At 41.9% G+C, this 27,688-nt stretch overlaps 1 protein-coding gene across 1 annotated transcript in view; it reads left to right on the forward strand.

Annotated features, from left to right (window-relative positions):
• The first annotated feature begins 4,193 nt into the window (after positions 1 to 4,193).
• The window catches only part of adamts9 (ADAM metallopeptidase with thrombospondin type 1 motif, 9), a 40,094-nt gene continuing 16,599 nt past the window's right edge, over positions 4,194 to 27,688 (forward strand). The window contains exons 1-26 of the mRNA XM_006784605.3: positions 4,194 to 4,512; positions 4,805 to 5,202; positions 6,550 to 6,712; positions 9,876 to 10,213; positions 10,823 to 10,906; positions 10,987 to 11,111; positions 11,249 to 11,289; positions 11,407 to 11,512; positions 12,460 to 12,606; positions 13,090 to 13,231; positions 13,775 to 13,879; positions 15,272 to 15,417; positions 15,800 to 15,981; positions 16,112 to 16,248; positions 16,562 to 16,679; positions 16,863 to 16,958; positions 17,866 to 18,032; positions 18,213 to 18,342; positions 19,259 to 19,385; positions 19,480 to 19,690; positions 19,811 to 19,975; positions 20,838 to 20,999; positions 22,533 to 22,652; positions 24,990 to 25,097; positions 25,197 to 25,364; positions 26,713 to 26,955. Of these exons, the coding sequence (XP_006784668.2) occupies positions 4,416 to 4,512; positions 4,805 to 5,202; positions 6,550 to 6,712; positions 9,876 to 10,213; positions 10,823 to 10,906; positions 10,987 to 11,111; positions 11,249 to 11,289; positions 11,407 to 11,512; positions 12,460 to 12,606; positions 13,090 to 13,231; positions 13,775 to 13,879; positions 15,272 to 15,417; positions 15,800 to 15,981; positions 16,112 to 16,248; positions 16,562 to 16,679; positions 16,863 to 16,958; positions 17,866 to 18,032; positions 18,213 to 18,342; positions 19,259 to 19,385; positions 19,480 to 19,690; positions 19,811 to 19,975; positions 20,838 to 20,999; positions 22,533 to 22,652; positions 24,990 to 25,097; positions 25,197 to 25,364; positions 26,713 to 26,955 (4,026 nt within the window). The 5' untranslated portion in view covers positions 4,194 to 4,415. The remainder of the gene's footprint in view (positions 4,513 to 4,804; positions 5,203 to 6,549; positions 6,713 to 9,875; positions 10,214 to 10,822; positions 10,907 to 10,986; positions 11,112 to 11,248; positions 11,290 to 11,406; positions 11,513 to 12,459; positions 12,607 to 13,089; positions 13,232 to 13,774; positions 13,880 to 15,271; positions 15,418 to 15,799; positions 15,982 to 16,111; positions 16,249 to 16,561; positions 16,680 to 16,862; positions 16,959 to 17,865; positions 18,033 to 18,212; positions 18,343 to 19,258; positions 19,386 to 19,479; positions 19,691 to 19,810; positions 19,976 to 20,837; positions 21,000 to 22,532; positions 22,653 to 24,989; positions 25,098 to 25,196; positions 25,365 to 26,712; positions 26,956 to 27,688) is intronic.

Here is a 27,688-nt window from a genome sequence, read left to right on the forward strand (position 1 = left end):
CATAGTTGTCCAGAACCTCCTACTGCAGACTTTACTCTTCACCCTGTGAATGCATCATAATATTGGTGTGAAAGAATGGATTACCTTCTACAAAGACTTAGTGAAGAAGTGGTTCTGTTTGCTCACTCCTCTGTAAACAAAAGAGTTCATTAAAGAAAGCTTTTTGGATTTTAAAGGATCACCGAGGTTGGATCCCCTACTGTACGAATGTGGTACCTTTTGTCACAGTGCTACACAAGCTGTGCTGCACTACACCTCTGATGACTATCCCCCTCCCCTCTTGAATCTGTGGAGTGATTAATTTGGTCTCTGGCATGAAGTCTATTGTTGCCATTCCACAGAGAGCCAGAGAATCTGGGAAGCATTCTGATTTTGGAGAGACCTGCTGACAGCTGCTGTACGACTTGGGCAGAATCCAGACCTCTATCTTGTGGTCTGTGAAAGCTCCACCAAAGCCTTAATTGCACTTCAGATGTTGAACAATGTTTTCGCTCAAGCTCTCACCCAACATAAACTTGCCTGAGACTATCCTAAAAAGCCCATTTACAGGATCACCTCCCCCTCCCTCCATTCCTCGCTGGTAAAACTCTCAGTCCCTGCTGTCTGCTTTGCTAGTTAAAGAATAAGAGCATGTGACTTAGCTTGTACATGTGCACCCATTTGTGTTTGTGTGTGGTTGCCCGTCTTTGCCTACAGGTCTTAGGAAGCCATGCATCTCTGTGTCTGGTTATTTACCATTGTACTGTTGGAAGTCCAAGTAGTCTCATGTTGAAAGATGTAGTAAGTGTGCAGCCACAGAAACCATATTTTTTCTCCTAGGAATACATCTGTTTCATGGCCTGTGGATTATACTGATGTATATTATGTACAGGCCACAGAAATGGAAGCTCTGAGGTATTTATTTGAGACATTTTTCCATTTTAGAAATCACAAACGCAAACAGACATATGCATTGGAACCACAAAATATTCAGCAAACAAAATAACTCCTCAAGAAATAGCGATATGTATTTTCTGCCTTGTTGGGCTATGGTAAAACATTGGCTTAATGGATGGCAATATTTGACAAGTGGACTGTTTTGGAGTCCACTGTAATATCTCAAAGACTCCTGAATGAATTCATGTAATGACCAGCATAATCATGCATGGGTAGTCAGCAGGAGCTATAAAGAGCTTTTCATACCTATGACTACATGTTATGCCTATACACTATCACCAGGGGGGGGTATAAAGAAAATACATGGATCATTTGGTTATTTTGATTATTCAATCAATGCATCGGTTATGCCATGCTATGTGTTGAATTCATACACAGAAAAACAATGATGTAGAAAAGTGAAGCCAATGCAGAAGTGACATAAAACTGCATTTCAGCTGAAGACCACCAGATGGCGATAGCTGTGGCTGCAAAAATACTTGTGGTCACATATAAGTCTACAAGAAAATGGCTTTCTGTGTCGACCTCTTTAACACTTTCCTGCTAAATTGACAGGGTCAGTCACTCATTTTCGATTATACTGAAAAAATATTTTAGTATGTTTTGTAAATCTTGGTCATACCATGTTTCAAAATGGAGAATTATCTTCATAAGAGAGAGCATGCTTATTGGCTAACTAACTGTCAATCACATCACTGGCGAATGAGCATGCCATGTCAAAGTCACATCCATTTTTTGAGAACCAGCGCTCATTTCGAGACTTTCAGAAGCCAGCGGTGATGTCACAGTAGCTATGTCAGTCTGTCCGTATGCAAACAGGCACCAGTGTGGGACCATGAATTTAGCATCTCATGTGTTTTAATGTGAAATATCTCAACAAATATTGGAGTGCTCAACAATACATTTGGTACACAAATTAATTTCCATCTTAAGAATAACTATATTTCCTTTAACACTGATTAAAACTTAAGTGATGTAAAGAGGAAAAAAACAGGACAAAAGGAAAGGAAACCCCACCTGACCCACAGCCTGTTCACCCTGCAACCAGCTGACAAGTAATACAGAAGTATTGGTTGCCATGCCACCAAACTTTGGACAGTCTCTTCACTCGCATTACTGAAATCATCCTTCATGCTTCATCGTGAAAATCTTTTATTTTTTAAGACTTAATTGAAGTCAATTTTGGTGTGCATGTCTATGAATGAATGATCTTGAAATAAAGATTCAGCACTTGGTCTTTTTCACATTCACTACACTACACAGGGATATTGCCTTGTCAAGATCACTGGGCCGGGAAGGTCTGTTGGGTGGGGGCTGAGGGTAAGATCAAGTAAAGGGACATTTTAAAAGCCAAACAATTAAAGTGTATCTCTTTGAAATCCCAGGCCAGGCTTGGCTACTTCATTCAAGCTTTCCGCCTCCTATCAGCTCTTTATCTGATCTGGAGGGGAAGTGAAGTTTACACTGCTGATAGCTCTTCTGAATGATGCTGCCCGCACACAAATCAGGAAGGGTGACTCTGATGACCTCAGTGACCACCATTCATTGAGAACACATATACACACACTACACGCCCCCAGTTGTAGTAACCGCTTTGTTGAGAATCAAAATCAGCCCACCGAAGATGTTAACCATATGCTGATATTTAAGTTGGAAAAGTAGCTTTTTAATCCATTTTCATAAACGCTGTGTCAACAGTGACTTCAGTAACTCAAATAGCCATTCGTTGAAAAACATAATTATAATTTCTTTTAAATGAATAGCATCTGTAACAATGCAGCAACTGGAACAAGAGTAAATAGCCCTCTGAAGTTGTATTTGCTGTACATAAACATGCTACTTAAGCACATTTTCTCCCAACTGTTATTACTTACCTGTGATCCAGTGTGCTGTAAAACTGTGTTAAAAAGAATTCTTGGAAAAGAGACTAACTGGAGATAAAAGGGGTGTGTTTAACAGGGGTTTGTGACCCACAGCTGTCCCTGGGTTGTTATTTGGGATGGTTTTCCAAAAAAGAAAAAAAAGAAAAAAAGTGCTCCAGCTCCAGTGGAAGGGCTAGGAGGCTTGGGAATTCTTTTAAGTCATGACGTAAAGGTATTCTTAGGAACCTCAAGTGTGGGTCATTACAACCAGTGATCTCAAATGCTAACATTTTACTGACCCCTATGATCATACTAAACCTGTTCATGGTGGATCATCCATCATACAAGAAAATTAGCCCTTACTGGTGCAAATGGGTGGCCAATTGCCATTTCGCCAAGAATGTTGGTTTTGTGAAGAGGAAAAAGCCATGATTAAAAAGGCTGGTGTGAATTTATTTAAAGATGTTCTCTATTAAAAAAGAAAGAAAGAAAAAGAAAAACAGATTTCACATGCATATGAAATCAACATAATTACAGAAGCAACTGAGCTATTTTCTCCACTTTTATTTGTTTTATTTTGTGTTTTTGAACAACAGCTTAATTTCAGCTATGCACCTGCACACCCAGTGTTTCATGTAGCCTCATTCTAGGCCATGTGTGTTGATTGCACACAACAAATGAGCTGTGAAGTCATATGCCAGCTGCAAGCATTTATCACCACATAAGGTTATGTGGGCTGGGAAGCATGCACAGATGCCTTCAATCAAATGAGTCTAAATGGAGTAATCTACCTGAGCACATGTCAGAATCCAGATTATGCACTACAGTAACGCCCGAGTAATTTTGTTAAAGTATCTTTCTGGAATATCTCCCTGAGAGATGACTGACCCAGATTTTTCAAGACTACCCTAATGAAACCATAACCACTGTCCTCAGACAATACCTTTTCCATCACCTACTTAAGACCTAAAGCAATGCCTGTATACGGCTGTATACGGTTGCCAGTTTGAATTTTGTCACTCTGTGATCCCGTGAACTTCTAAGTATACAGCTAAGATTATCTCATTTGCCCCCAGGGCAGGCATTTCCTATATGGGCCCCACCTCACTGTCATAGTCACCGATCTGCTGCGCATCTGTCCACCCCTCTGAAACGTGATTAACTCAACAATAAAAGTCGGTATGTCACTTTGTGTCACGATGCAAATTTGCAGCTGGATTGCGCACACGTTGTCTACACGTTATGTCAGATTAGTTGGGCAGCTCTCTCTGAGTATAGGTGGTATAGATTGAAACAACACAACTGATAATATTATATTAGACTGATCCCGCCCCTCTAAGCTAGGGAGAGAGTTGGTTCACGGGCAAGCGGAGCCCATCGCAGTTGAGTGTTGGAGCAGCCCACTCCTCTCTGCAGTATGCATGTTAGTCAGGGAATCCGCGACGCGCTCACGTCCCAGCAGTGTACTTCATCGGCCAGAGACCATCAACTCAAGAGTCTAGGATAATAAAATTGGATGTGGCAGGCGGACCGGAGGCGGAAAGCCCGGAGTTACCGCAGGAATACAGTACTACTAAGGGAATACAGGCTGGCTCTCTCCTCTGAACGTGGACAATCATGCATGTGCTCTTCTGGGGCTTGGGGTTCCTACTATTCCCTGATTTCTTGAATGTAGTCGCATCTACGGGGACATTGCTTTTGAATTCAAGCACGGGTAAAGTATTTTGCTGTGACAAACCCCGCATTTCTTAAAATTTCTCATGCAGCTGTTTTCTAACACTGACGGCAGAGAATGAATGAGTTTTGAATTCAGTCAAGCGAATGACTTGCAGCGTTTAGATGCCTGAAGTTCACTGACTATCGTTTTCTGACTAAAACAACAGATTTTCAAGACAGAAACAACTTTGATAGAATAATAATCCTTAAACCTTTTTACCCACTGATTTATAATGTAAGCAGACTGTTTTTTAAAACCACATTTACATTCTTCTACCTTTATTCCACAGTAAACGAGGAGGTCGGCGCTTATGAGATTGTAACACCGGTGCGAGTGAATGAAGCCGGTGACAAGTTTCCAACCAGTGTGCACTTCAAAAGGAAAAGGCGAAGTTTGGATGAGGGCACAGGCAATAGCACGGATCACTGGGCCTCGCCGAATATCCACTACAGGATATCTGCTTTCGGACAGGACTATCACCTCAACCTGACGTTGGATTCGGGATTTATCGCACCTCTCTACACTGTGACAATACTTGGAGTAGCCCGAGGAGAGAACGTAACGGATTTTGCAGCAGATGAGAGAGAGGAGGAGGAGGAGGACACGGAGTTAAGGCACTGCTTTTACAAAGGACAAGTAAATGCACATGCAGAGCACGCCGCAGTCATCAGTCTGTGCTCTGGACTGGTGAGTTTTTACGCGCGGTTGTACTCGTCGTGCGCGTGATCATTTTACATTCACTTTACTTCTACAGCATGAGGGCATAAAAAGTTGTGTACGTGTTTTGGAGACTTTTGAGTGAAGCTGTAGCTGATTTAAGAAAAAAAAATAAAATTGTTCAAAATTGTATTCGTGGTAGGATCGTGTAGTGGGGCGCATCCAGAAAGTAAGTAACTGATCAGTTACCGAGAATCTCGGCTGTGGCTTGCTGCAAAGAGCCCAAGTCGGCTGACTGCACTCAGGTTTACTCCACATTTGTGTCTCTTTCTGGTCCACCGGTAGTCGGTGACGTCTTTATGCACGCGAGTTCAGCCGGAGTACGGGTGGTACTGACGTCACGACAAAGTCGTTCCAGCTCCCAAGCTTCCTAAAGAGGGAGTCCTGATGAGTGATGCTTTGTAGTGGAGGAAAAGTGCACTCAGAGGAGTTTATACATAGAAACCACAGTGAAGTGACAGACAAGAGTAATAGGCCAGCTTTGTTCCCAAATGACAAATCAAACATAAAATGCTTTGAATCCTCTGCTCTGCAGGGAACTTTTGTGGGGCTGAGCTGACATTTATGAAGCATATATTATTATTTATCCAAAACCTCCATCCTAAAACAGGCAATGCTGCCTTTCATTGCAGTAAATTCTAAAATAACTTATTGTAGTGAGATCCTCTTTTGTCTTGCCAGACAAAAGTTCAAGTGCAGGCCTTTGCAGAGTAATCGAAAAAATGTCTTGCTAAACAAAATGTAAGCAGAACAAACAGCATCAAATAGCATCAAATACTAATACACATAGCCAAATCGTTTTTTCCTTATGATATACCATATATATATTTTATCATTGATTATCTGGGAGTAGAAACATATGGCAAGCAAACATTATACCAACCTTTCCCCCCCAAGCTTTCATGATGGTTCTCCATATGTGTGCTTTACTGTCCACGAATCTTATCTGGAACATCCTAGACCTCTAAGTTAACCAACTCATGCTAAACGTGCCAAACACATACAAGGTTTGCAGCATACTTGCCAAGAACATACAGTCTTAGTGTTTTCCTGATAGACATCAAAGGTCTCACATTTAGACCTTTCCTCTGTTATAACATGAGTGCAAATGTACTTTGTTTTTACCACTGAAAGCTACTATGTCTGTGTTTTGCTTATTTTTTACATTCCTACGTTAAGTACAAACTGGTATGTGATCTGCACTGAGCTCAATACTAAAAGATCCTCGAGATATAGATTATTCTCCTTGGTTTTATAAGCACTTAGAGAATATAGATAGCTGTAGCCTAACTGCTATGTGTCTTCTCTGTTACACAGCTCGGCACTTTCAGGTCTCCAGAAGGGGAGTATTTTGTGGAGCCCCTTCACAGCTATCAAGGAGAACACTATGAAGAGGAACACACAAAACCTCATATTGTATACAGGAAAAGTGCACCCAAGAAACAGACCACTGAGGAGACCTCAGCTTGTGACACTTCAGGTACGGTACATTATATGATGAGTAAGCCATTAGGATATATAACAGACACAGCTCTGTACCTAAAACGTCAGGTCCAGACCTTGCTACTGAAGTGCTGTGTTTGACCAGTCAGCTGACCTAAATATCTGATCTAGTAAACCCTCACCCAGTGTCCTCTTTCTATTAAAACAGCATACGTCTGCTGCTGAGCATGGACCTCCCAGTGTCTAGAAACAGTATATATTGGTTAGATGTAATTGGTTAATGCACATCTTAGTGCTTTAGTGGGACAGGGGACAGAGTGATTAGACAATTTTGACATTTGTGTGCCACTATGTACATGGGACCTTTAAATTGGTTTGCGCAGATGTAATCACTCAAATTTAAAGTCTCCACTATCAGCTGTAACAGGAACCAATTATATAATAGTCAGTGAGCTATTACAGTAATTGTACCATGGCCCTCTAGGATGATCTGCTGCTTATCTGGTTAATGCAAACACAACTTTTTAATTGGTGGGAGGGGCCTCTTTTTCCTTTCATTTGCTTATTTTTTTTCTTATTGTATGGAGTTGAATTCCATACATAAAACTATATTGTTGTGGTGCACTGAAGAAGAATAGCTCATTTCTGACAGCAAAAATGGGTCCAAACTTTTCCTCCTGTGCTTGTCAGGCGGTTGAAGTTGTATGATAAATAAATGCTAGCTGGGAATACTCAAGTTTGACAGGGGGTTTGTGCACACACACACAAACACATACACTTTGTGAGGCAGCGAGCAGAGGAGAGGAGACAAAGTAGACTAAGATTTCAGTGTTGATACTGAAGCTTAGATCACACCTAATCCAAACCACACAGGTATATATTAGTAGCTAACCTTGTCTTTTGAATGGGAACTTCTCAGAATCTCTGTTAGCTGAAGTTTGGTCTGTTTCCATGTCTTTTTCCTGCCATGTGATGGTATGTGTCTCTGACCATCGAGCACCCTCAACATAAACCTTTACTGAGGAAAAATGTATCCCTCATCCTTCATGCTAATGTGTTTATATTAGCATAACCATAGCTGTGTAGCTAACCACTGCATAGTTTATTTCACTGCTCTTTAGTCCTCCATAGACAGCAGAGTTTGAACATTTAGGGTTGTTTTTTTTTTTGTTTTTTTTTAAAAACTACTTTAATAAGAATCTGGTTTATCATTTTTAGATTGGAACTAGCAACATAACTTCCTGCTAACTTCTAATGTCATTAAACCTTGTAAATCCTCTTTATTTAGTGAATTATTTTTATTGGAGATGTACTGTTTTTAACTTTCAGTGGTGCCTCAGTGTTGGGTTGATTTTGGGCACCGAAGGAATGTCTGGACTCATAAATGACTGTATATATTTTGTACATATATTATTTATTGCAATTATAGCTTGAATTTCTTTTGGCACCAATGTGGAACAGTACTTAAATTTTGTTGTAGTACTGTACAAAGTATGACTGTGCAATGACCATAAAGACTTAAAGTGAACCCGAAGCAAATGGCAGCGTAAAAACCACCATCAAACAAATAATGCAATTAATAAATATTAAAGTAATTAAAGTTCTATATCTAAATAAAATAATACATTCTGCCATAAATAGGCTACAGTCAGAGATGTAATGACGAGATTAAAGTATAGTATGAAACTATCCTGGCTTGCATGTCATGCTACAGCCTGCACAGTGCAGTGCCCACAGCTGCAGTACAGTAATGAGGAAGTTTTCCAGCTCTCGCACAAGAAGAATCATTTGGAAGCTCACACTTATATCGCCTCATCTCAGTTTACTGGCTGAACTTCCTGTTGACTCTTGTACTTCCTCTGCTCCTTTGATAAGAAAGTTGGTAGACCTACTTCCACGAAGATGTAGTGTAAATTTTTACATAAGTGATGTCAACTTGAAACGGTAAAATAATCAAAACTAAAAGCAATAAATATGGAAATCGTTTGTCTTTGTGTGCTGGAGATCCTTCTGAAGATGCTTGCTCTCACTCCATTTGAGTGATTGTTTGTGTTTTCATTTTAGCCTCAAGTAACATAAATGAGACTAAACGCTATTCTGGACACGATTCATTCAGCCTTGCACAAAGTGCTATTGAATCTGTAGACCATTCTTTTTATTTTGAACTGAGAATGGAGACACAACACACACACAAACAATGTATTTTTGATTTGATCAAAATCAGTAAAAAAAAAGAAAAGAGACAATAAGGAATCAGAAAATGGGCAGGGACAAAATATGAATTTAATATTTAATCATTCACGCTGCATAAAATGCCAAAAGGCTTCAAACGTCGTTGGCTCTTGCATTTGACCAGCCTTCAGCTTGCACACAGATTGATTCCTGATTGACTGCAGTGAGCTGACCATGACCGCTCATGCAAATGTGTTTTTTGTTAGAGTGGTGTATGAAAGTTATCCAGTGGTAACCTTCAGTTTATCCAATGCGACATACCAAAAAGAAGCTGTTACTAGCCACTCCAACAGACTACATTTTTTAACTATACAAACAAAGATGGAGCTAAGGATGCTGTAAACATATCATACAAGAAAAGACTTTTAGCATGATATTTTACAAAATACTTCTCAGTTGAATGTGAAAAAAAGTATACATGGATTACATTTCTTTCTTGCGGGTGTTTAGGAACGGCAAATTGATCTTTAGCGCTATTAATTAATCCAGTAAGGATGATCTGAAAACAAAAAGACTCAGTAGTTCAGCAGATGTTATCTAAGGACATAAAACCTTTCCAGAGTTAAAGAAAAATGCTTCCCAGTTGTTGGATTGTTCTCATTTGATGTGTGCACAGCAATTTGTGTTCTCTTTTTATGGCTGGGTTCCAGGTTTACCTTGCTTGAACTCTTTGCCCTCTTTTCCTCCCTTTTCTGAGAGGAAAAGAAAAGGCACTTCAGGCAATGTTCATTTGTCAGCAAACTCTTTTCAGTGGAGGGGGGAGCTTATTTTGACAATATCCACTTCCAGATCTCATATAGCTCCATCATTTAAAAGTTAAACATGACTTCAGCTTAATAGCAAACACATCTTCTTGACAAAGAATGAATTATTCCTTGCCTTGTTTGAGCGAATATGCTTCCAGTCTTCTCAGGCCTGCACTCCTGTATATTTACATTTGCTCCATTTCTTTTGGCTTCTCATTCTAGGACACAAACACAGACATAAGAGACACAAGGTGAAAAGAAGGACAGCGGCTGGGGTCAGCACTGTGGTTAAAGCAGTCCCTGTGGTCAGTACTGGTGTATTCAATGACCTGGAGTCACTGAGCGCTGGCCTGGCCAGCAATGCTTTGCTCAGATCACAGCATGGCAGTGCTAGCGCTAGACCGTCAAATGATAGCAGCGGTGACTCAGGACCTCACAGGAGATCAAAGCGCTTCCTCTCCTACCCGCGCTTTGTTGAAGTTATGCTGGTGGCCGACAGCAAAATGGTGGAGCATCACGGCAGCAACCTACAGCACTACATACTCACGTTAATGTCTATAGTAAGTTCTGATCTCTATGTTTGGTTGGTAGAAATCTTTTGCGCAGATATGGACAGAGTAGGACATCTTCGTGCACACTCATGCACTAAATGTACACACGTGTTCCTCTTTGCTGTTTGCTGTTTGTGCTGCAAGTCAGTCAGCCTTTGGAGGAGAGTTGAGGGAGGTAAAAGGGCACCTTAGGGCAGGGGTAAACAACATTTTCAAACAGCTCGGGGGAAGAGAGGGCAGCTTGCCTGCCTGACAGCTTTGATGAATGTTAAAAAATGGGCTCAGGTATGCTACATAGGCTGCATACTCTCGACCACTTCAAACACCAGTTTCCGCCTGCATCTGGGGCTGAACTGAAAGTCCTTCTGGGGAGGCAGCGATGACCCATATTCTAGTCTGGGGAAAGGCTGACTTGTCCACAGGGGCTCAAGCTGTTATCATTCTGATTCTTCAATCAAACAAAATCTCTGGTACTTGCTTGAAACTGCAAGTAAGCAGCCCATAAAACCACTATCACTAAATATACAGTGTCACATCCAATCTGGCTCAACTTAATTTAAACATTGATTTTCTCTTTAGGTTTGAGGTCACGTTTTGTTTCTTTGTTGTTTTTTTCAGGTGTCTTCCATATACAAGGACCCCAGCATTGGAAACCTGATTAACATTGTGATTGTAAAGTTAGTTATAATAAACAATGAGCTGGTAAGAATACTTAATTTGCTTCCACGCCACAACATGGTGCACGTTCCTATAATTTATTATTTTTTCTGTGTCCTTCTCAGGATGGTCCAGTTATTTCATTTAATGCACAGACCACTTTAAAGAACTTCTGCATCTGGCAGCAGAGTCAGAACGTCCTGGATGATAACCACCACTCCCATCACGACACTGCCATCCTAATCACCAGGTGCAAGAGGAATTGTGGAAGCTTTCATTTTTCAAAATGCAAATATTCCGTGAACCAAAAATGTAGAGGGATCCTGACAAAATTCTAAAATGTAGACTAACAATGACCGAGATCAATTATCTTTATTTTCACCACAGGCAGGACATCTGTAGAGCGAGGGATAAGTGTGACACCTTAGGTAAATGCATATTTGTTCTTTTTCTTTTCTTTTTTTTTAACAGAGTGATACAAATTATAGTAGAAATGTACATTAAATAAATACAAAAGAAAATAAACTGAACTTCTTCTTATTCAGGACTTGCAGAGTTGGGGACCGTGTGTGATCCCTACAGGAGCTGCAGCATCAGTGAGGACAATGGACTCAGTACTGCATTCACCATTGCCCACGAACTTGGACATGTGTAAGAGCAGCTGACTTTTTTCCACTGATTTGTTTTTTCATCAGTCATAAATACTTGGCTTTGTTCTTAGTTACACATTACTAGAGCTTCATAACACTTTCTAGGAATTTATAACAGCTGATACCATAAATTCTGCACATCTGGATAAAAAAATGTATCCCTGCTTTTCATTTTGAGAGCAAAAAAAATCTGTAACCTGGATTCTCAGAATTGAATTTAAACCACTTCTTGGTTTCCTTTGCCCTTCAGCAAACTCTCCACTGTCCAAAGTCCTGAGTAAGCGTTCTACTCTGGAGACTGTTAAAGACTTTAATAGTCCTCATCTCAAACAAATGCTCCTTTTCTACCACTATACAAAAAGGTGGGATTATTGGGTTACATATTTATCTGCATCAGGCTGGGGCAGCATGCTTGATGACTGATTTGCGACAAAGCTCGGTGTTGTAGGTGGACAGCTTAGCAACAAGGAGTACCTGTCCACCATCGACCGGGAGCACATTTGTTTACCCTGCAGGAGCTTGAATGCTTCACTTATTCTCCTCCCAGTTTTCATATAATTTAATATCTTTCTATCCAGTCTTGCCACAGGCAGGCAATACAAATGCTGTGCATTATTTTGTATAGCAACCTTGAATGAGTTTCCCAAAGCCAATAAGATAGTTACAGTAGAAAAATAGAATTGCTGTTTAGATGTCGCTGAAGAAATGAAGCACAGTCAAACACAACACAAATTGCTATTTGTCACTGCCACTTTGTGAAGCACAATAAAACATATCAAGAAGTTGACGTCCTGCCAAGAAGCAATAACCACACTGGCAAAACAGAGCCATGCAGAGCCATGGAAGTACAGCGAGTGGGGACATTTGAAAACGCTCTATTTGTTGCTTGTTAATATAAATAGCTTTTTTTTTAATGCCTGAAAATGTTTTTTTCCTCTATTCTTCCAGGTTCAACATGCCTCACGATGACAGTAACAAGTGTAAGGAGGATGGAGTTAAGATTCAACAACATGTGATGGCTCCCACACTTAATTACAACACAAACCCTTGGATGTGGTCCAAGTGTAGCAGGAAGTACATCACAGAGTTCCTTGAGTATGTCATACTGTTGTCTTCATCATTGTTCCAAACATGCATGGGGAATAGAACTAGGAAAACGTAGCAAAAATGACCCCCTAAAACCTGGCTAAATATTCTTTAATAACTGTGCAGGTTTACACAAACACACACACGCCAACACACACAGTGCATTGGTAGCCACAGTCAAACTGTCATCATTTCTCAGGGCTGTTGCACCCTCTAGTCTCGTCTCTCGTACACACTGAGAAAGACCCAGAACTCTTGGAGTAATAATATTTAATGACCTACCTCCAAAGCAATGCATAGTATCCCTCCATCCTTGACTTCCTGAGTTCCCCACCACTTACCACATATAGCTAGTTCAACACAAGACGTTTTTCAAGATGTATTTGTGCAGAAAAATAACCACTCCAGCTGTACTGAGTGTGCTTTCTGTCTGTTTGTTTCTCTTGTTTTTATCCCTTTTCTTTAAGTCATTTTATTTTTATTTCTTAATAGCACAGGATATGGTGAGTGCTTGCTCGATGAGCCCGTTTCTAGACCGTACGCTCTCTCGCAGCAGCTGCCCGGGCGGATATACAATGTCAATAAACAGTGTGAATTGATATTTGGGCCGGGAACGCAGGTGTGCCCTTATATGGTAAGCGGACTCGGTGTGCAAGTCTGAACTGTCATGTTGCACGTGGGGGTCTCAGAGGGGAGCTGAGGGAGTTGAGATTCAGTGCAGCAGAGGTTCTCAGATGACTCTGAAGCCTTTAAAGTCACTTGCCACGTTTAACATGTTCTCGTCTGAAACACAAGCAAAGTGAAGCCAGATTTAACTTGAATTTAAGTTAAAAAAGTGACATTTCAGTTTAATAATACAGAAATGTCTTTAAATATGTGACACTATAGTTTCTTGGCTTGTGGTTTTCCCTCAGTCTAAAAGGTCACGCAGGCTTAGAAATACCTGGCAAATGAAATTGTTGATGCAGCAAATTTAGTGTAGGGAGGCATATTGTTTGATAGAATGTGCTAAATTGGAAGTCTGCTGGCTTGAGTCCATGCTGTATATTAATGGAGTTGTTTACAGTCAGGGAAATAAACGTGACATTTATGAGCCATAGCTTGTTCTTTTAGTGTTTTTTTTTCCTGGAATCCCAGCATTGACTCTTAGTGTGTGTGTGTGTTCGTTTGTTCTCAGACCCAGTGTCGAAGACTATGGTGCACAAGTCCAGAGGGCGCCCAGCGGGGCTGCAGGACTCAGCACATGCCGTGGGCAGATGGCACCGACTGTTCACCTGGAAAGGTAAGGGTAATGCTGATAGTGTAATGCATTAGTGTGTAAATGGTAAAGGAGAAGACCCTTGAACTGATTTTAATTAAGCCAGAAGCTTGGGGATAATTAAGTAAGGGGTGGAATGCCATATTTGAATCATTTCAGTTCGGCTGAAGGTGGCGATTTAAGCCTACCACAAGAAAAAAAGTCCATGAACCTTAGCATTGCCTAGTGTTGGTGGCCAGGAAGAGGGGACGTTATACAATCAACGAAATGGTTTTTTTTTTATGTTTATATTATGTTTTTTTAGATGTACTTTACAAATTATGTCAAGTGGTTTTACCCAACTGTGTCAAGTTACTGGTAAGAAACATTTTACTTTAAAATGTTCTCATGTTGTGGCTTTTTTGACTCATAGAAAAGCCAAAATCTGCCAAAACACATGAAAAAGAAAAATCTCGCTATTGTTGGTTTTAAAGATTCCTTTTTAGTTGGATTTATTAAATGTTTTTTCATGTCATTTGTAAAATTTGAGGGAAACACTGGCAGGTTATCTCAACACATGCACGATAATTTGTTGTGCAAAATGACAAAGCAAGACTTGCCAAAAGCCAAGTTTCCACTGACACATGTAAACTCTTGTTACTAGTAAATGAGTGGTGGAAAGCTGTGAATGATGCTTACTCTGCCTGAGCTTATAATTAGAACTTTTGCACTGACTTCCTGCTTCCTGTCACTAAGACTGAGACATGAAAGCACCATGGACCGGCCGAACTACACCTCCAGGTCCCAAGACCTGCAGATGCACACACACACACAGGCACACACTCGTTTTCATATCTTAGTGAGTACATCTAATTGACATAATGGTTTCCCTAGCAACTTACCCTAACCCTACCATCAAAATTGAATGTCTAACCCTAAGCCTTAGCATAAACCTCACCATAACTTTATTGTAACCCTGACACTAAAACCACATTTTGAGCCTCAAAAATGCATTAAAACTCGTGGGGACGGCCATAAGTCCCTGTTGGTCCCCACAAGAATAGTAGCATGCCAATTTTCTGTCTAAACATGTACACTCACACACACAGACAAGCTGAAACCTTTTGGTGTTTGTGTTCGTCTCATCTCTTGTCATGCCAGTGTACACCACACTAATGACTAAAATGAAGTCTGTTTTTTTTAACAATATAAAATTATCCTTCTGTTTGGAGCTGAGATATATTTATTGACTGTAAGGGTGACATTTTCTTGTCCTCTCTCCAGCCAGACACAGTTGTGAATTTTTTTCCCAGTTCCAAATTTCTCCCAGATTAGCTTTAAAGCACAGAAGAGCAGATGGATGTGTTGGCATTTCTTTTTATTATCTTCTCTTCACTCATCTCTCCTTTACTTTTCCCCTTTGTTCCTCTCTTGCAGCACTGCAAACATGGGCTGTGTATAGCCAAAGAGCACGATGCCTCACCTGTTGAGGGAGCGTGGGGAGTCTGGAGTCCTTTTGGCACCTGTTCGCGGACATGCGGCGGAGGCATAAAGATTGCCATGCGCGAATGCAACCGACCCGTGTGAGCAGCCCATTTCTTTGTAGTCACGCATGCCTATTGGACCTTGTGTCCAAAGTCAGTGTTCCATAGATCAAACCTCCTTAAGGGAATTCTTTCCATAGCTAATGCTCATCAAAACAGGCTCTCTGATGGCATATCTTACAGGATTGTTTCCTGGTAAATATGGAGATCAGTCAGTCTTCCTGAATAATGGATGAATAGAAAAGAGTAGAGCATGTGGATAAGTTGGAAATTACAAACTAACTCTAGGTGTATGTTGGTAGACAACAGGCTGAGCAAAGAGAGGGAAATTGATAAACTGATAAGTGCCCTCTGAGAAAAGATGCTTAACACAAGGGAATGATTGGGTTTTACTGCTTTTATCCCACGTTTTCACTCTCAGGCCCAGAAATGGAGGAACGTACTGTGTTGGTCGCCGGATGAAGTTTCGTTCCTGCAACTCTGAGCCCTGCTCCAAGCAGAAGAAGGACTTCAGGGAGGAACAGTGTGCTGCTTTTGACGGCAGGCACTTTAACATCAATGGTCTACCTCCAAATGTTCGCTGGGTGCCCAAGTACAGCGGAAGTGAGAATTGTTTTTTTCACATCACAGTGGCATCTTAATACTTACTTCATGAATAACAGCCATAATGTAAGCTTTGCATTTATTTGAGTCACCATGAAACAATTATCTGCATTCTATCTTCCTATGTCAGTTCTGATGAAGGACAGATGTAAGCTGTTCTGCAGGGTTGCAGGCAGCACAGCCTACTATCAGCTCAGGGACAGGGTCATTGACGGCACGCCATGTGGACCCGATACCAACGACATCTGTGTCCAGGGCCTGTGCAGAGTGAGTTTTCTAATTCTGTTCATTTAGCAGCAGCGGTTCATGGTTATTTGTAATAATAGCAGAGCAGGGACCATTCTTGAACAGTAACCGTGTTTAGTGGATAAAATAGTAAGCACCTACCACACACAGTTTTCAATATATTCCAGCTCAGACAATGGGATTTTTATATTCATAGATGCACTAAAGTTAAGCTAAAGTGTGTCTCAAGAATCAATTACATATTTGCTATGATTTAGTGATTTTCTAATAAAGTCCTTTAATTAAAAATCCTTCATTTTCTTATTGTGTATTTCCTACTTCCCGTACTGAGTAGCAGGCGGGCTGTGATCATGTACTCAACTCTAAAGCCAGGAGGGACAAATGTGGCGTATGTGGAGGCGATAACTCTTCCTGCAAAACTGTAGCAGGCACCTTTAACATTGTACGCTATGGTGAGTAACAACCTCTTTTATTACCCCCATCAGTCTCCATTTCAGTACATATAAATGGTAATAGCTGTTGTGGCAGTTATTATATTGCTTACACACCTCAGCAGAAAAGCATCGATGGATGGGTTCACTTGTTAGTGCATTTACAGACCTGGGTGCGCTAATGCGCTGCATATGTATTTGCAGGCTATAACGAAGTGGTGCGAATACCAAGTGGTGCTACAAACATAGATGTGCGTCAACACAGTTACTCAGGGAAACCGGAGGATGACAACTACCTCGGTAAGACAGCCAACAATTGTTAAAACTTTGATTGTATTTTTACATTTCCAGTCGTGCTGTTTGAAGTCATTTCTGGAGGAATGCGCTGTTAAAAAGACGCGTGTTTATGAGATGTGCTTGAGTGTTTATGAGAAGGACAGCGTTCAGCCTTCAGTGTAAAGCCGGGCACTGCATAACTGCCATAGATTTTGCAAATACTATGCATGCAAATCCATTAAATGCCTGCGGGTACCAATCCAGCAAGGTCCCTTAGTTTAAAAGCTTTAGTACCTGCTCTAAGGCTCTGTCTCAGCCTGTTGGCACCACTGACCTACTTGTGTTTTTGTGCTCGTGTGTTGTTTTTATTGTGTGTATGTCCTTGATGCAAACTTCTGAACATAGTGTCATCCTTAACTGTGTGTTTCAGTGTTTCTATATATTGGGACAACCCAAAGCAGATTGATTGTTTTTTTAGTCTGTGTGCGTGTGCAATAAATGCCACTCTCCACAACCATATTAGTGTAATGTGTGAAATGGCGAGGAAAGTAAAGGCAGGAAATTAGCTCCATAATCTCATTAGGGTGAACGAGTGCAGAAGACTGACTGTTGAACAGAACAGGGTGCCCCTGGATGGGACTTCTTCGGGAACAGAGGATTATTTTAGCCCAATAAGGCTTTACTGTTACCCACTGTGTGTGCCTTACTGTAAATGAACATTTTAAGCCACTGTGTTTTCTAAGCTGCTCTGCTGCGCACAGAAACAAGTTCATGTTTGTGCAGGTTCCTGCCATAAACAGTGATTTGCACAAAGTAATTCACCTTTATGAATTTTTTTTTTTAAATCAGCTAATAAATTAAAGCTAGCTTGAGTTTACACAAACTCTTTTCAGTGTGATGAAGCCAACTAACTGTTTCTGCCTCCCTGTAGCCATATCAAATAGCCGCGGAGAGTTCCTGCTTAACGGGGAGTTTGTGGTTAGCATGTTCAAAAGGGAAATCAAAGTAGGAAATGCCATCATCGAGTACAGTGGTTCCGACCATGTCATTGAGAGGATCAACTGTACTGACCGCATAGAAGAGGAGATCGTTATCCAGGTAAGCTGTCCTTATCATGACAATTTGGTATCTTGTGCAGAAGATGTGAAGATAGAAGATGGTGATTTAATAGCTTAGAAGAGAGGAATGCAGAATCATAAATCCTTCTACAGACTTGATATTTCAAATTTACAATTGTAAGGTTGTGTAATGTATATCACATTGCCTGCTTTTTCCCAGGTGCTTTCTGTGGGGAACCTTTACAACCCAGATGTCAGGTATTCCTTTAACATTCCTATAGAGGATAAGCCTCAACAGTTCTTCTGGGATGCTTATGGGCCCTGGCAGGAGTGTAGTCGTCTGTGCCAAGGTGAGGGGGAGGCACATGTGGTTTGCAGGGTGAGATGATGGGAAAGGTGAATGATAAACTGTGTGGTCAGAGTAAAAATGAGATGGGATGGAGATGGAATGAAGGAAGAAGAACATTTAGAAAATGGTGAGCAGGAGACCCAGGAGATGGAGGATGCTGTAGTTATCATTAAACATTACATTAGGCATTTAGCCTTTGTACAAGTGATTAAATATGAGTTTTACACTATGCCGTGGCACATCTGCTTGGCATGACTGTGGAGAGGTCAGAGTACGTGGGTGTGCGGAGGAAGATTGCAAGCAAACTCGAAAACCTGTTATGTGTGTTACAAGTCAATTTTTTTCTGTTTAAGAATGCCTTTCTCCACTTTTTGACACCACCCTGCTTCAGCAACTGAAGGGAAACCAATAACTCCACAGTTCACAGCGGGATAAACATCTAGCCTATAACACATTAAGCTCTCATAGCGTTCAGCTGCAAAACTTGGTAACATGAGGTGCTGATCTATTGCCACATTAAGGTTCATATCGCGCTGTAATTTTACACAAAAGCCAAAGTGAGGTGTACACACTTTTCACGCTGGCATTTATTGCACTCCCGACGATGAGCCATGTTTTACTTGAGCCAGATGGTGCATCAACCCAGATAACTACTTGCAGGTCGGGCAGTAAAAAGTCACTTTCATCTCAGGATAAAGTTATGAAACCCGAGAATGTAACTCAAGCTTGAGATTCTGTTTACATCTTTGTACATTTCTTATTAGTTATAAAACAGATCTCTTTATTTAAATGACACAGCTTTTCTTCAATTTCCTTTGCCATTTTGACTCATGTTTGATTTATTTTTTGTTATAGTGTGTTGCCAAGATGTTTTAGAGTGGCTGTCACTTAGAACCTCAATTTTTGTGCCCTCACAGGAGAGCGCAAGCGGAAGATTCTCTGTAGCAGAGAATCGGACAGGGTGGTGGTGTCAGACCAGAGGTGCCACGGCACAGCGAGACCTGCTGTCATCACTGAGCCATGCAACACTGAATGTGAACTTAGGTTTGCATCATCACTCTAAACCATTTGACCCATCTGACTGACACTTTATTTGGTCTTTGCAGTGCAAAGATTTACCCACTTGTTCTTTACGCAGATGGCACGTTGCTCGAAAAAGTGAGTGTACAGCCCAGTGCGGCCAAGGATATCGTACCCTGGAAATATACTGTGCCAAAATCAACCGTGCAGACGGCAAGACCCAGAAGGTTGATGACCGCTACTGTAGCGGTCAGCGCAAACCTGATGACAAGGAAGGCTGTCACGGAGACTGTAACCCGGGTGGTTGGGAGTACTCATCCTGGTCGGAGGTACGAACTCAGTTGGAAGTCCGGGGATTTGTTTGTCCGCACTGACCAGATGTTTGTCCAAATTTATCTCGGGTTGTGTATGTGTTTACACTTGTTGATGCTCAAATGTTTGTGCTGCAGTGCTCCAAGAGCTGCGGTGGAGGAACCCGCCGTCGAGGGGCAGTGTGTCGAAAGGCAGCTGAGGCTGGTGGCGATGAGAGCAAATGCAGTCAAAGGGACAAGCTGACCGTCCAACCCTGCAATGAATTCCTCTGTCCGCAGTGGAAGACTGGAGACTGGTCTGAGGTCAGTTTAGCAATGACTTTATTGTCTTTGCGTTTAGAAGAAAATAAGACCCCAGGGGTATGTGCGCTGCACTCTCTGCACCTTTGGTGGCTTGCTCTGGGGCCGACAGTTTCAAGTGGTTAAAACAGAAGTCATAATTGAATTGTTCACCTGTCCTTACTGGTCTTGTCTTGTTTACCTCACAATTAAAAAAGAAGAAGAAAATAAGACTTTTATCTAAGTAGTTAAAGTGGACACCTTTTCAAGCTGCAGATGTATGTGTTTTTGTGTTTCTGTGCAGGTTTTCAACTCGCTCAGTGATTTGTTTGTGAGATTTTTAGACGAGTATGTGTCTAGGGTTACTCAACGTAAAGAATAACAGACTTCTTTGTAAATGCCGGAGTATTAAAGCAGCGGTGATCTGGGTCAAATGTCAAATCCCAGTGCTGATTGTGAATGTCTCAGCTTTAGGAGAGTTACTCCCCTCCTTCCACTCCAAATGAGTGTTGGGTAAGAGGTGATTGCAGGGTGAAATCGTTCTTAAACTGCTGCACAGTTTACACATCGTAGAGCAAGGAGCTTGCAAAGCTGTGGGCTGCATTCCGGGAATTTTTCAGATCTCCCGTGTGGTGTTGCCAGAACCCGTATGCTGTAATATATACATATGGACTGTACTCGCACATAAATAAACACACTCACGCTTTTTTTGTTTTTGGGGCTAGGGGCTTTCTAATGTGCATATACTGCTTTACATAAAACCAAGAGATCTTCCTCTATCATGAATCTGAATACTTGTAACTGCTCATTTCTTGTACTCATGTAGCGATTAACTATGTACGCAGTTCATGGCGTTATAACCTGTAACTTTTTTTTTTTTTTTTAGTGCCTTGTGACATGTGGTAAAGGCTACAAGCATCGTCAGACGTGGTGTCAGTTTGGTGAGGACCGTCTAGATGATCGCTTTTGTGGGTCGTCTAAACCAGAGTCAGTGCAGACGTGCCAACAGCAGGAGTGTGCCGCTTGGCAGGTTGGACCTTGGGGACAGGTGAGTCACCCCTGTATTTATGATCTGTGCAGCATTCAGTACACAGTGCTCGATTGATTTGTTAAAAGCTGTAAGAAATCGGGTCATTTATCAGCTGAGAGCGTCAGTGTATGATGATGTGGATGTGGATATAGGTTACTTTTCAAACGTTTACCCGCATGATTGGCGGGGCTTTTTCCTTTCTCGATCCACGCTTCTTCATCTGTTTCTCAACCTATGCTGTCCTTCCTGTCTCTCCTTGTTCACTTACAGCTGTTAAAATTGCTAGATGCAAGTTTGGCATGCTCTTGATCCACATCTGTGTGTGTGGGAGACAGTTTTATTTTCAGTTCAATACAATTTTGTTTATATAGTGCCAAACCACACCAGTCACCTGAATGGCCTAACATTGTAAGGTAAAGACTAAAAATAATAGAAAGTAACCCCAACAATCAGACGACTCCCTATGAGCAAGCACTTGGCGACACTGGGAAGGAAAAACTCCCTTTTAACAGGAAAAAAAGCCCCTCCGGCAGGACCAGGCTCAGTGAGGGGCGGCCATCTGCCACAACTGGTTGGTGGTGAGGGACGGCAGACATGGTGACTGACTGTGGTTGGTTCTATCTATCTCAAGGGTTCCATGTAAATTATTATTTGCATACTGACATGAGTAAATCTTTTTATTTAAAGAAGAAATAATCTATCTTTAATCAATCAGTTTGGTTGAATAATTTAATAGTTCTACAGCAGATCTTTTTTCCAAGGCGTTTAAAAGAGTATGCTGTATATATAGATTTAGAACCACTGCTTTCATACTTGCATACATGCAATATGGAAGTCTACCCAGTTGATGGGTCACAGCTCAGCAAGAGAAATTTGCTATTACTTCTCTGATGAATTGGTCTCTAATGTAAATCATCGGGTGGATACACAGACAAGCTACGCTCGTTATTTAGCACTGAACTCTCTGCTGTTTAGAATCACAGGACATGTCATGAAAATGAAGATACAAAAGCAATGGACAGTCTTCATAGCCGTGTTCCCAGAAAGCGCGTTATATATCTGTGTGCGCACCCATTCTCATTTGTGTACGTGTGCAGAACAGAACACCCAAAAATGCGAGCTATTTTGTGCCCCTCGTCAGAGGATGTGCACATTTTAAGGTATATTTGAAGTGGTTTAATGAAGCATGATCAAATGGTAGCTGAAGTTGCCGCCACACAAGTTTGACCCCGTTTCACTGAAGGCAGTGAGCCAGAAGAAAGTGCGGGATAGTACCCTCTGACTGAGCTGCAGTGGGAAAGCGGCCAGTCCAATGTATATGAATATCCTCATGTATGACTTTTGTTAGAAGACTTTTTTCTAAAGTGAGCTAACATTTTTTCTATATGCTCTATATACTCATGTGTGCAGGGGTTTGCTCTGGTGGCTCCAACAAAACATCTGTTTTTTGCTTGCCTTTCTTGTCTTTTTCTCAGTTTTCTTTTTGGCTGACTGTTGCAAATGTTTTCCCATCACGCCTCCTTTGTTTCTTTTTTCTTTCTTTGAACCCAGTGCACTACCTCTTGTGGGCCAGGCTACCAGATGCGAGCAGTGAAGTGCGTGGTGGGCTCTTATGGTGCCGTCATGGACGACACCGAATGTAACGCAGCCACGCGACCCACTGACACCCAGGTAAGAGGTCTTATCGTCCTTTCTTTTTCCCCCACAATCTGCTTATCATCTCCTCACTCTGAGAGCTTTTTTTTGTTCCGTGGTTGAGTGTGAAGGAAGAAGATGCACGCTTGTACTGAAAATGTACACAAAAAACCTGGCATTTCATTTCCACCTGGTCTCAATAAAAGCTGTCCCGCCTGCTCCAAATGCTGAGGGAAGTTTACCAGGCTCACTATCCCACCATAAAGACAAAACTCTGAGACAGAATCCCTCATATGTTTCTCTTGAAAACAATTTCACTTGTGTCATCTAGCTGACACTTGAAATGTGTGGCAGAAGCAATGATTGCGTTAAGCCTGGGGCACATGAGAAGGAGGTGACATGCACAAACACTTGCGAGACTGCACTAAATTCCAGTTTTCCTCTGTAATTTTTACAAACCCCCAGTGCACAATCTTTAAAAGATTTGTTGAATTTCTAAACTGACTTTCCCAGACATAATCAGACTGGGTTAAATACAAACAGTTCTTTATGCTTATAGAAGCATAGACTGGAACATCAGCCCACTGCAGAGTTTGACCAAACCTGCAGCTTAAAACAGCAAAGTTTACCTACCCTGCTCTTACCTCAGCATACAATGGGAATTTGCTTATTATGGAAACGATCAACTAATATAAGCTCCTTTTAAAAAATGCAGTAAGATGATTTGGGGTTGGAGTCCACCAGCCAACTGGGTCCTTTCTGTGTGTTTTCTCCAGGTACTTTGGCTTTCTAACTCAGTCCATAGACATGCATGATACAGAGATGATCTAAACTGACCTTAGATGTAAATGTGAGGGTGACTGGTTGTCTGTCTTTCTATATTAACCCTGACCTTCTATTTTACAAACATATCATAAGAGCCTATCCCTGCTGCCTCCTACAATATGCAGCTGGGATAGGCTCCAGTTAGTTCCCTCCATGGATGGATGAATGTTTTAGAAAGTGGTTGGACTGAAGGATGTATTAACTAATTTTTTCCAACTTACAAGCATTTTTTTGGACCTGAAGAAGCACTAGCTTGCAATTTCTCTGTCTCATTACCACTTAACTTTCCAATGATTTCAGCACCACGAGTGCACAGTTATTTACCCCCAGTTTGATTTTAACGCATGTTTTGTGTCAAAACATCCTGTATTTGTGGCAGCCATAAATAAATCAGAAATCACAGAGGACATGCTTCAAATAAATAATTACCAGTGTTTAAAGTAGGCTAGTTCAAAGCCGTGCTTCTCCTCCACTTACCCATGATGTAGACTGACAAAGGGTTATGTCAGTCTACATCATACGACGTTGGGAAATGACGCTCACCCAGGTTAATTTTCTTGCCAATTGTTTGTGTGTGTGTATATGGTGAACTTTGCACACAACTTGCACAGAAACCCCGACAGAAACTTGCAATATTTTGAACTGAATGAGAGGTTTGTTTGGTCAGCGTAGGGCGTAAACCCATTTCAGAGCGCTTAGCATGCAGACTCAGGATGAGGCCCCCCTCTAGTCACAGCAGCTCGCAATTCCGGCGCTTGGACCAGCAGAGACTGGTGACCAGTGACCCTGAAGCAGTCGCCCCACCTCGTTGTGATTCTAACCAGCCAGCCATGAAGTGGGCCACCAGGCCACTAGTCCCACCACCACCCTGCTCCAGGGCATAGGATGAGAGACTGATAGATGGAGGGAGGTTTTAGTACAAGGTTGTTCATGTCTTGGATTTCTTGTAGTATATATTTGTTAATATTCTATTGATGCATGCAAATGCAAGTACGACAGGAAGCATGTGGCGAGCTTCCTGTTACTTTGTTTCTTTTTGGAGGCTGCATGCTGAATGTGTAGCCCAAGTCTGTGCGACCCGATCCAGCACTCATTCCTAAAGACATGGGGTCAGAGGGCACCAGAGGGCATATGGAGGGGAAAGAGGGAAAGGCGGAAGGTGCAGGACAAGGGGGTGGATTAGGGGTGGAGTTTACAACCACGCCAGCATAGGCATTGGAGCCCTGAATACCACTCCACTATGACCTGTTATGACAGGGATCAGGGCTTTATGCTGAGTGGCTTACTGCCACAATCCATAGTTTGAACTGACGGGGCGGACCCTGTTAATGTTGTTTTGGTAAGTTGAGGGGAAAGGGTCGATGGGAAGCATAACTACTCTCAAACGTAGAGCCGAAGGAATATAGTTTAAGTTGCTCATGACTGTCCCATGTCAGAAAAGCTATCTCTGATATTCATGGTATTTTGTTGTCAGGGACAGATGTTGTTACAGTATATTCATTTTGCTAATCACTGCATGAATGGGTGTATGCGTCTCTTCTTCCACAGGACTGTGAAATAGCCCAGTGTCCCAGCAGCTACCCTGTTCCCCCAGGGACCAAAGTCCCTTCCCACCCGGGCCACAAAACCCAGTGGCGATTTGGTTCCTGGACTCAGGTTGGCAGTGCTGTCACATTTTTTGTTTATTTTACTTTTTATCTGTTTTTCTCATTTGGTTGGTTTCCGGTTTCTTAATCTTTGTCTTCCGTAAAACAGTGTAGCGCCAGCTGTGGCAAAGGGACACGGATGCGCTATGTGAGTTGCCGTGACGACCAGGGCGGCGTGGCCGACGAGTCGGCATGCGCCCACCTACCAAAGCCTCCTTCAAGGGAAGTGTGCACAGTTGTGGCATGTGGACAGTGGAAAGTGCTGGAATGGACAGTGGTAAGAAGACCAACATGTGTATATGATTGACTGACTCAAATAATTAAGAACTTGCAGAAGAGCTTTTCTGCTGACAATAATAATTATTTCCTTATAGTGACAGATTAACCTACATTGTGTCATCAATATTTGCCATCCAGATGTGTTTCTTCCCCCTCCATGTTTGCTCCATTGTTCACTGTAGACTCATTTTAACCCTGACAACCAGTGTCTGCACACGCTATGCAGATGTTAATGTGTTAGCCAGCCAGGATGTGGAGACAGGGTGGCAGCTGGAATGCGTGGATGTTGGACTGGAGGAGGGCTGCAGTGAAGTTATAGGAGGAGTGTGTGTGTTTGTGTGGGTGTGTGAGAGAGAGAGAGAGGAATCAGGAATGAAGTTCTTGAGCTGGGAGATGCGAGGGGCTGTAGTGAGGGGCTCCAGTCTTGTTTACAGATGTTTCTCATCAGAGCCTTAGCGATACAGTTCAGGCAGACTGCAGGTCTGGTCACCATACACATACACAACACACACAAGCACACAACCATGCACACCCACACATGTACTACCAAGCCAAAGACACTCATTGACCCCCTGAAAAGAAATATCCTAAATCATCCCAAGGCCACTAAAAATTTCAGAGGCCTATCCCATGTTTACACGCACACACACGAACAGAAGACTGACAACGGCAGATTTATAAACCCAAAGTAAATCATTTTTATCTAGCTCGCTGTTACAGAAAAATCCAAATTGAGAGATTTTTGTGACTGCTCTCCGGGCCAGTGCAGCTTGCAGTACAGTACAGCTCGATGTAGCGTCACAGTATATACATCAACTTAATGCATGCAGAACCACGTTACAGTATCTGTAATAACATGAAACATTGTGACAGAGTCATGTAAACCTCTGGATAGGTCGTGTTTTTTATGAACTGCTGTTGGATAAGTAAAATGGATCACGCGAGACACTGAGTGGACTCTGCTAGGGAGGAGCAAGATTGGAGACACCATTAGCATTTGGTGGAATATCTGCCTTGTGTTATTTATCTAAAAAATGTCTACTTGGGTCATTTAGAGTGATACTGTAAGAGTCTGTTGAAGAGAAATTTTAGTTTTGCTGTAACCTTAACACCAGGTTAAGTCTGAGTTAGCTCTTTGGTAGCATGAAGATGACATCTTTTTGTATCTGACATGGTTCTGTTCATCAAGTCTGGTTCGACCACCAGCAGGTCACAATGAACAGAAATGTCAAGAATCTGCTATCAAAGAAAGTCAGCTTTCCTTTTATGGCAGTTGGATTTGTGTATATTTGCATTTACCTTTCCTTTTTCATTTCTTCACCCTCTCCATGTGTTTGTGCTGTCAGTGCTCAGTCACCTGTGGCCAGGGAAAGACGACGCGACAAGTGCTGTGCGTCAACTTCAGTGACCAAGAAGTGAACGCTAGTGAGTGTGACCCAGACGACCGTCCTGCCACAGAGCAGGACTGTGCCATGTCTCAGTGCCCGTCCCGCTCCAGTGATTCCCGACCTCCGTCCTCACCAAACACCAGCACCAGGAACCTGCCACGTAGCCAATCCCACCAATGGCGGACTGGACCCTGGGGCGCGGTGAGGCTTCCTAAACACAACATCACGCTGGTCAACAAACCTCAGGGGTGTGATATTTAAGATGTTGCATTAATCTTTTGGGACCGATCACTTCAATAAGTAAAAGGTTGGCAGACTTTGTTACTTTTGTGCTAATCTAAGCTAACAATCTTCAAATTCTACTTAAATATCAACCATAAAAACTTCCTATATAGATCTATGCTCTTCTTACAGCAAGGGCAGAATGAGGATAATTTGGACTATTCCTTTAAGGCGCCCTAAATCAAAGTCATACCTATATATTATCTGTGCTTTGGAGCTGCAGGGTAGGGTTTAAGAATCATTGTGTAATGTCACACAGTCCTGAATAAAAGCTCAAAAGTTGGACTCTGTTCTTTAGGCCCTTCACTCTTTTTAGGATGAGATCTTTAGAAATAGCACTGAAGGACATTGTGACCTAAATGCCCCAGGCTATCCTGTCCCACTGAGCTCCTTCTCTGTATTGTTCCTGCAGGGTTTTTTTTCTTTGTTGTTTTAACTGGGTTACTGATAATCTTTGACAAAAAATAGCCGTGACCTTTAAATAACTCTGGGAAGGATTTAAGATATTTCTGGTCGCGCTTCCTTCCTCAGAACGTTATTTTAGAAGCAGAGAAGTTTAGCCATGTCGCATGTGACGTCTCCGCGTTGTCAGAATTTTGTGTGGGCTTTGTGTTCACATCATATACACCTCCTATTACACATACTGTATGTG

This window comes from Neolamprologus brichardi, chromosome 5 (genome assembly GCF_056152115.1).
Source record: "Neolamprologus brichardi isolate AB-2024 chromosome 5, ASM5615211v1, whole genome shotgun sequence".
Lineage (NCBI taxonomy): Eukaryota > Metazoa > Chordata > Actinopteri > Cichliformes > Cichlidae > Neolamprologus > Neolamprologus brichardi.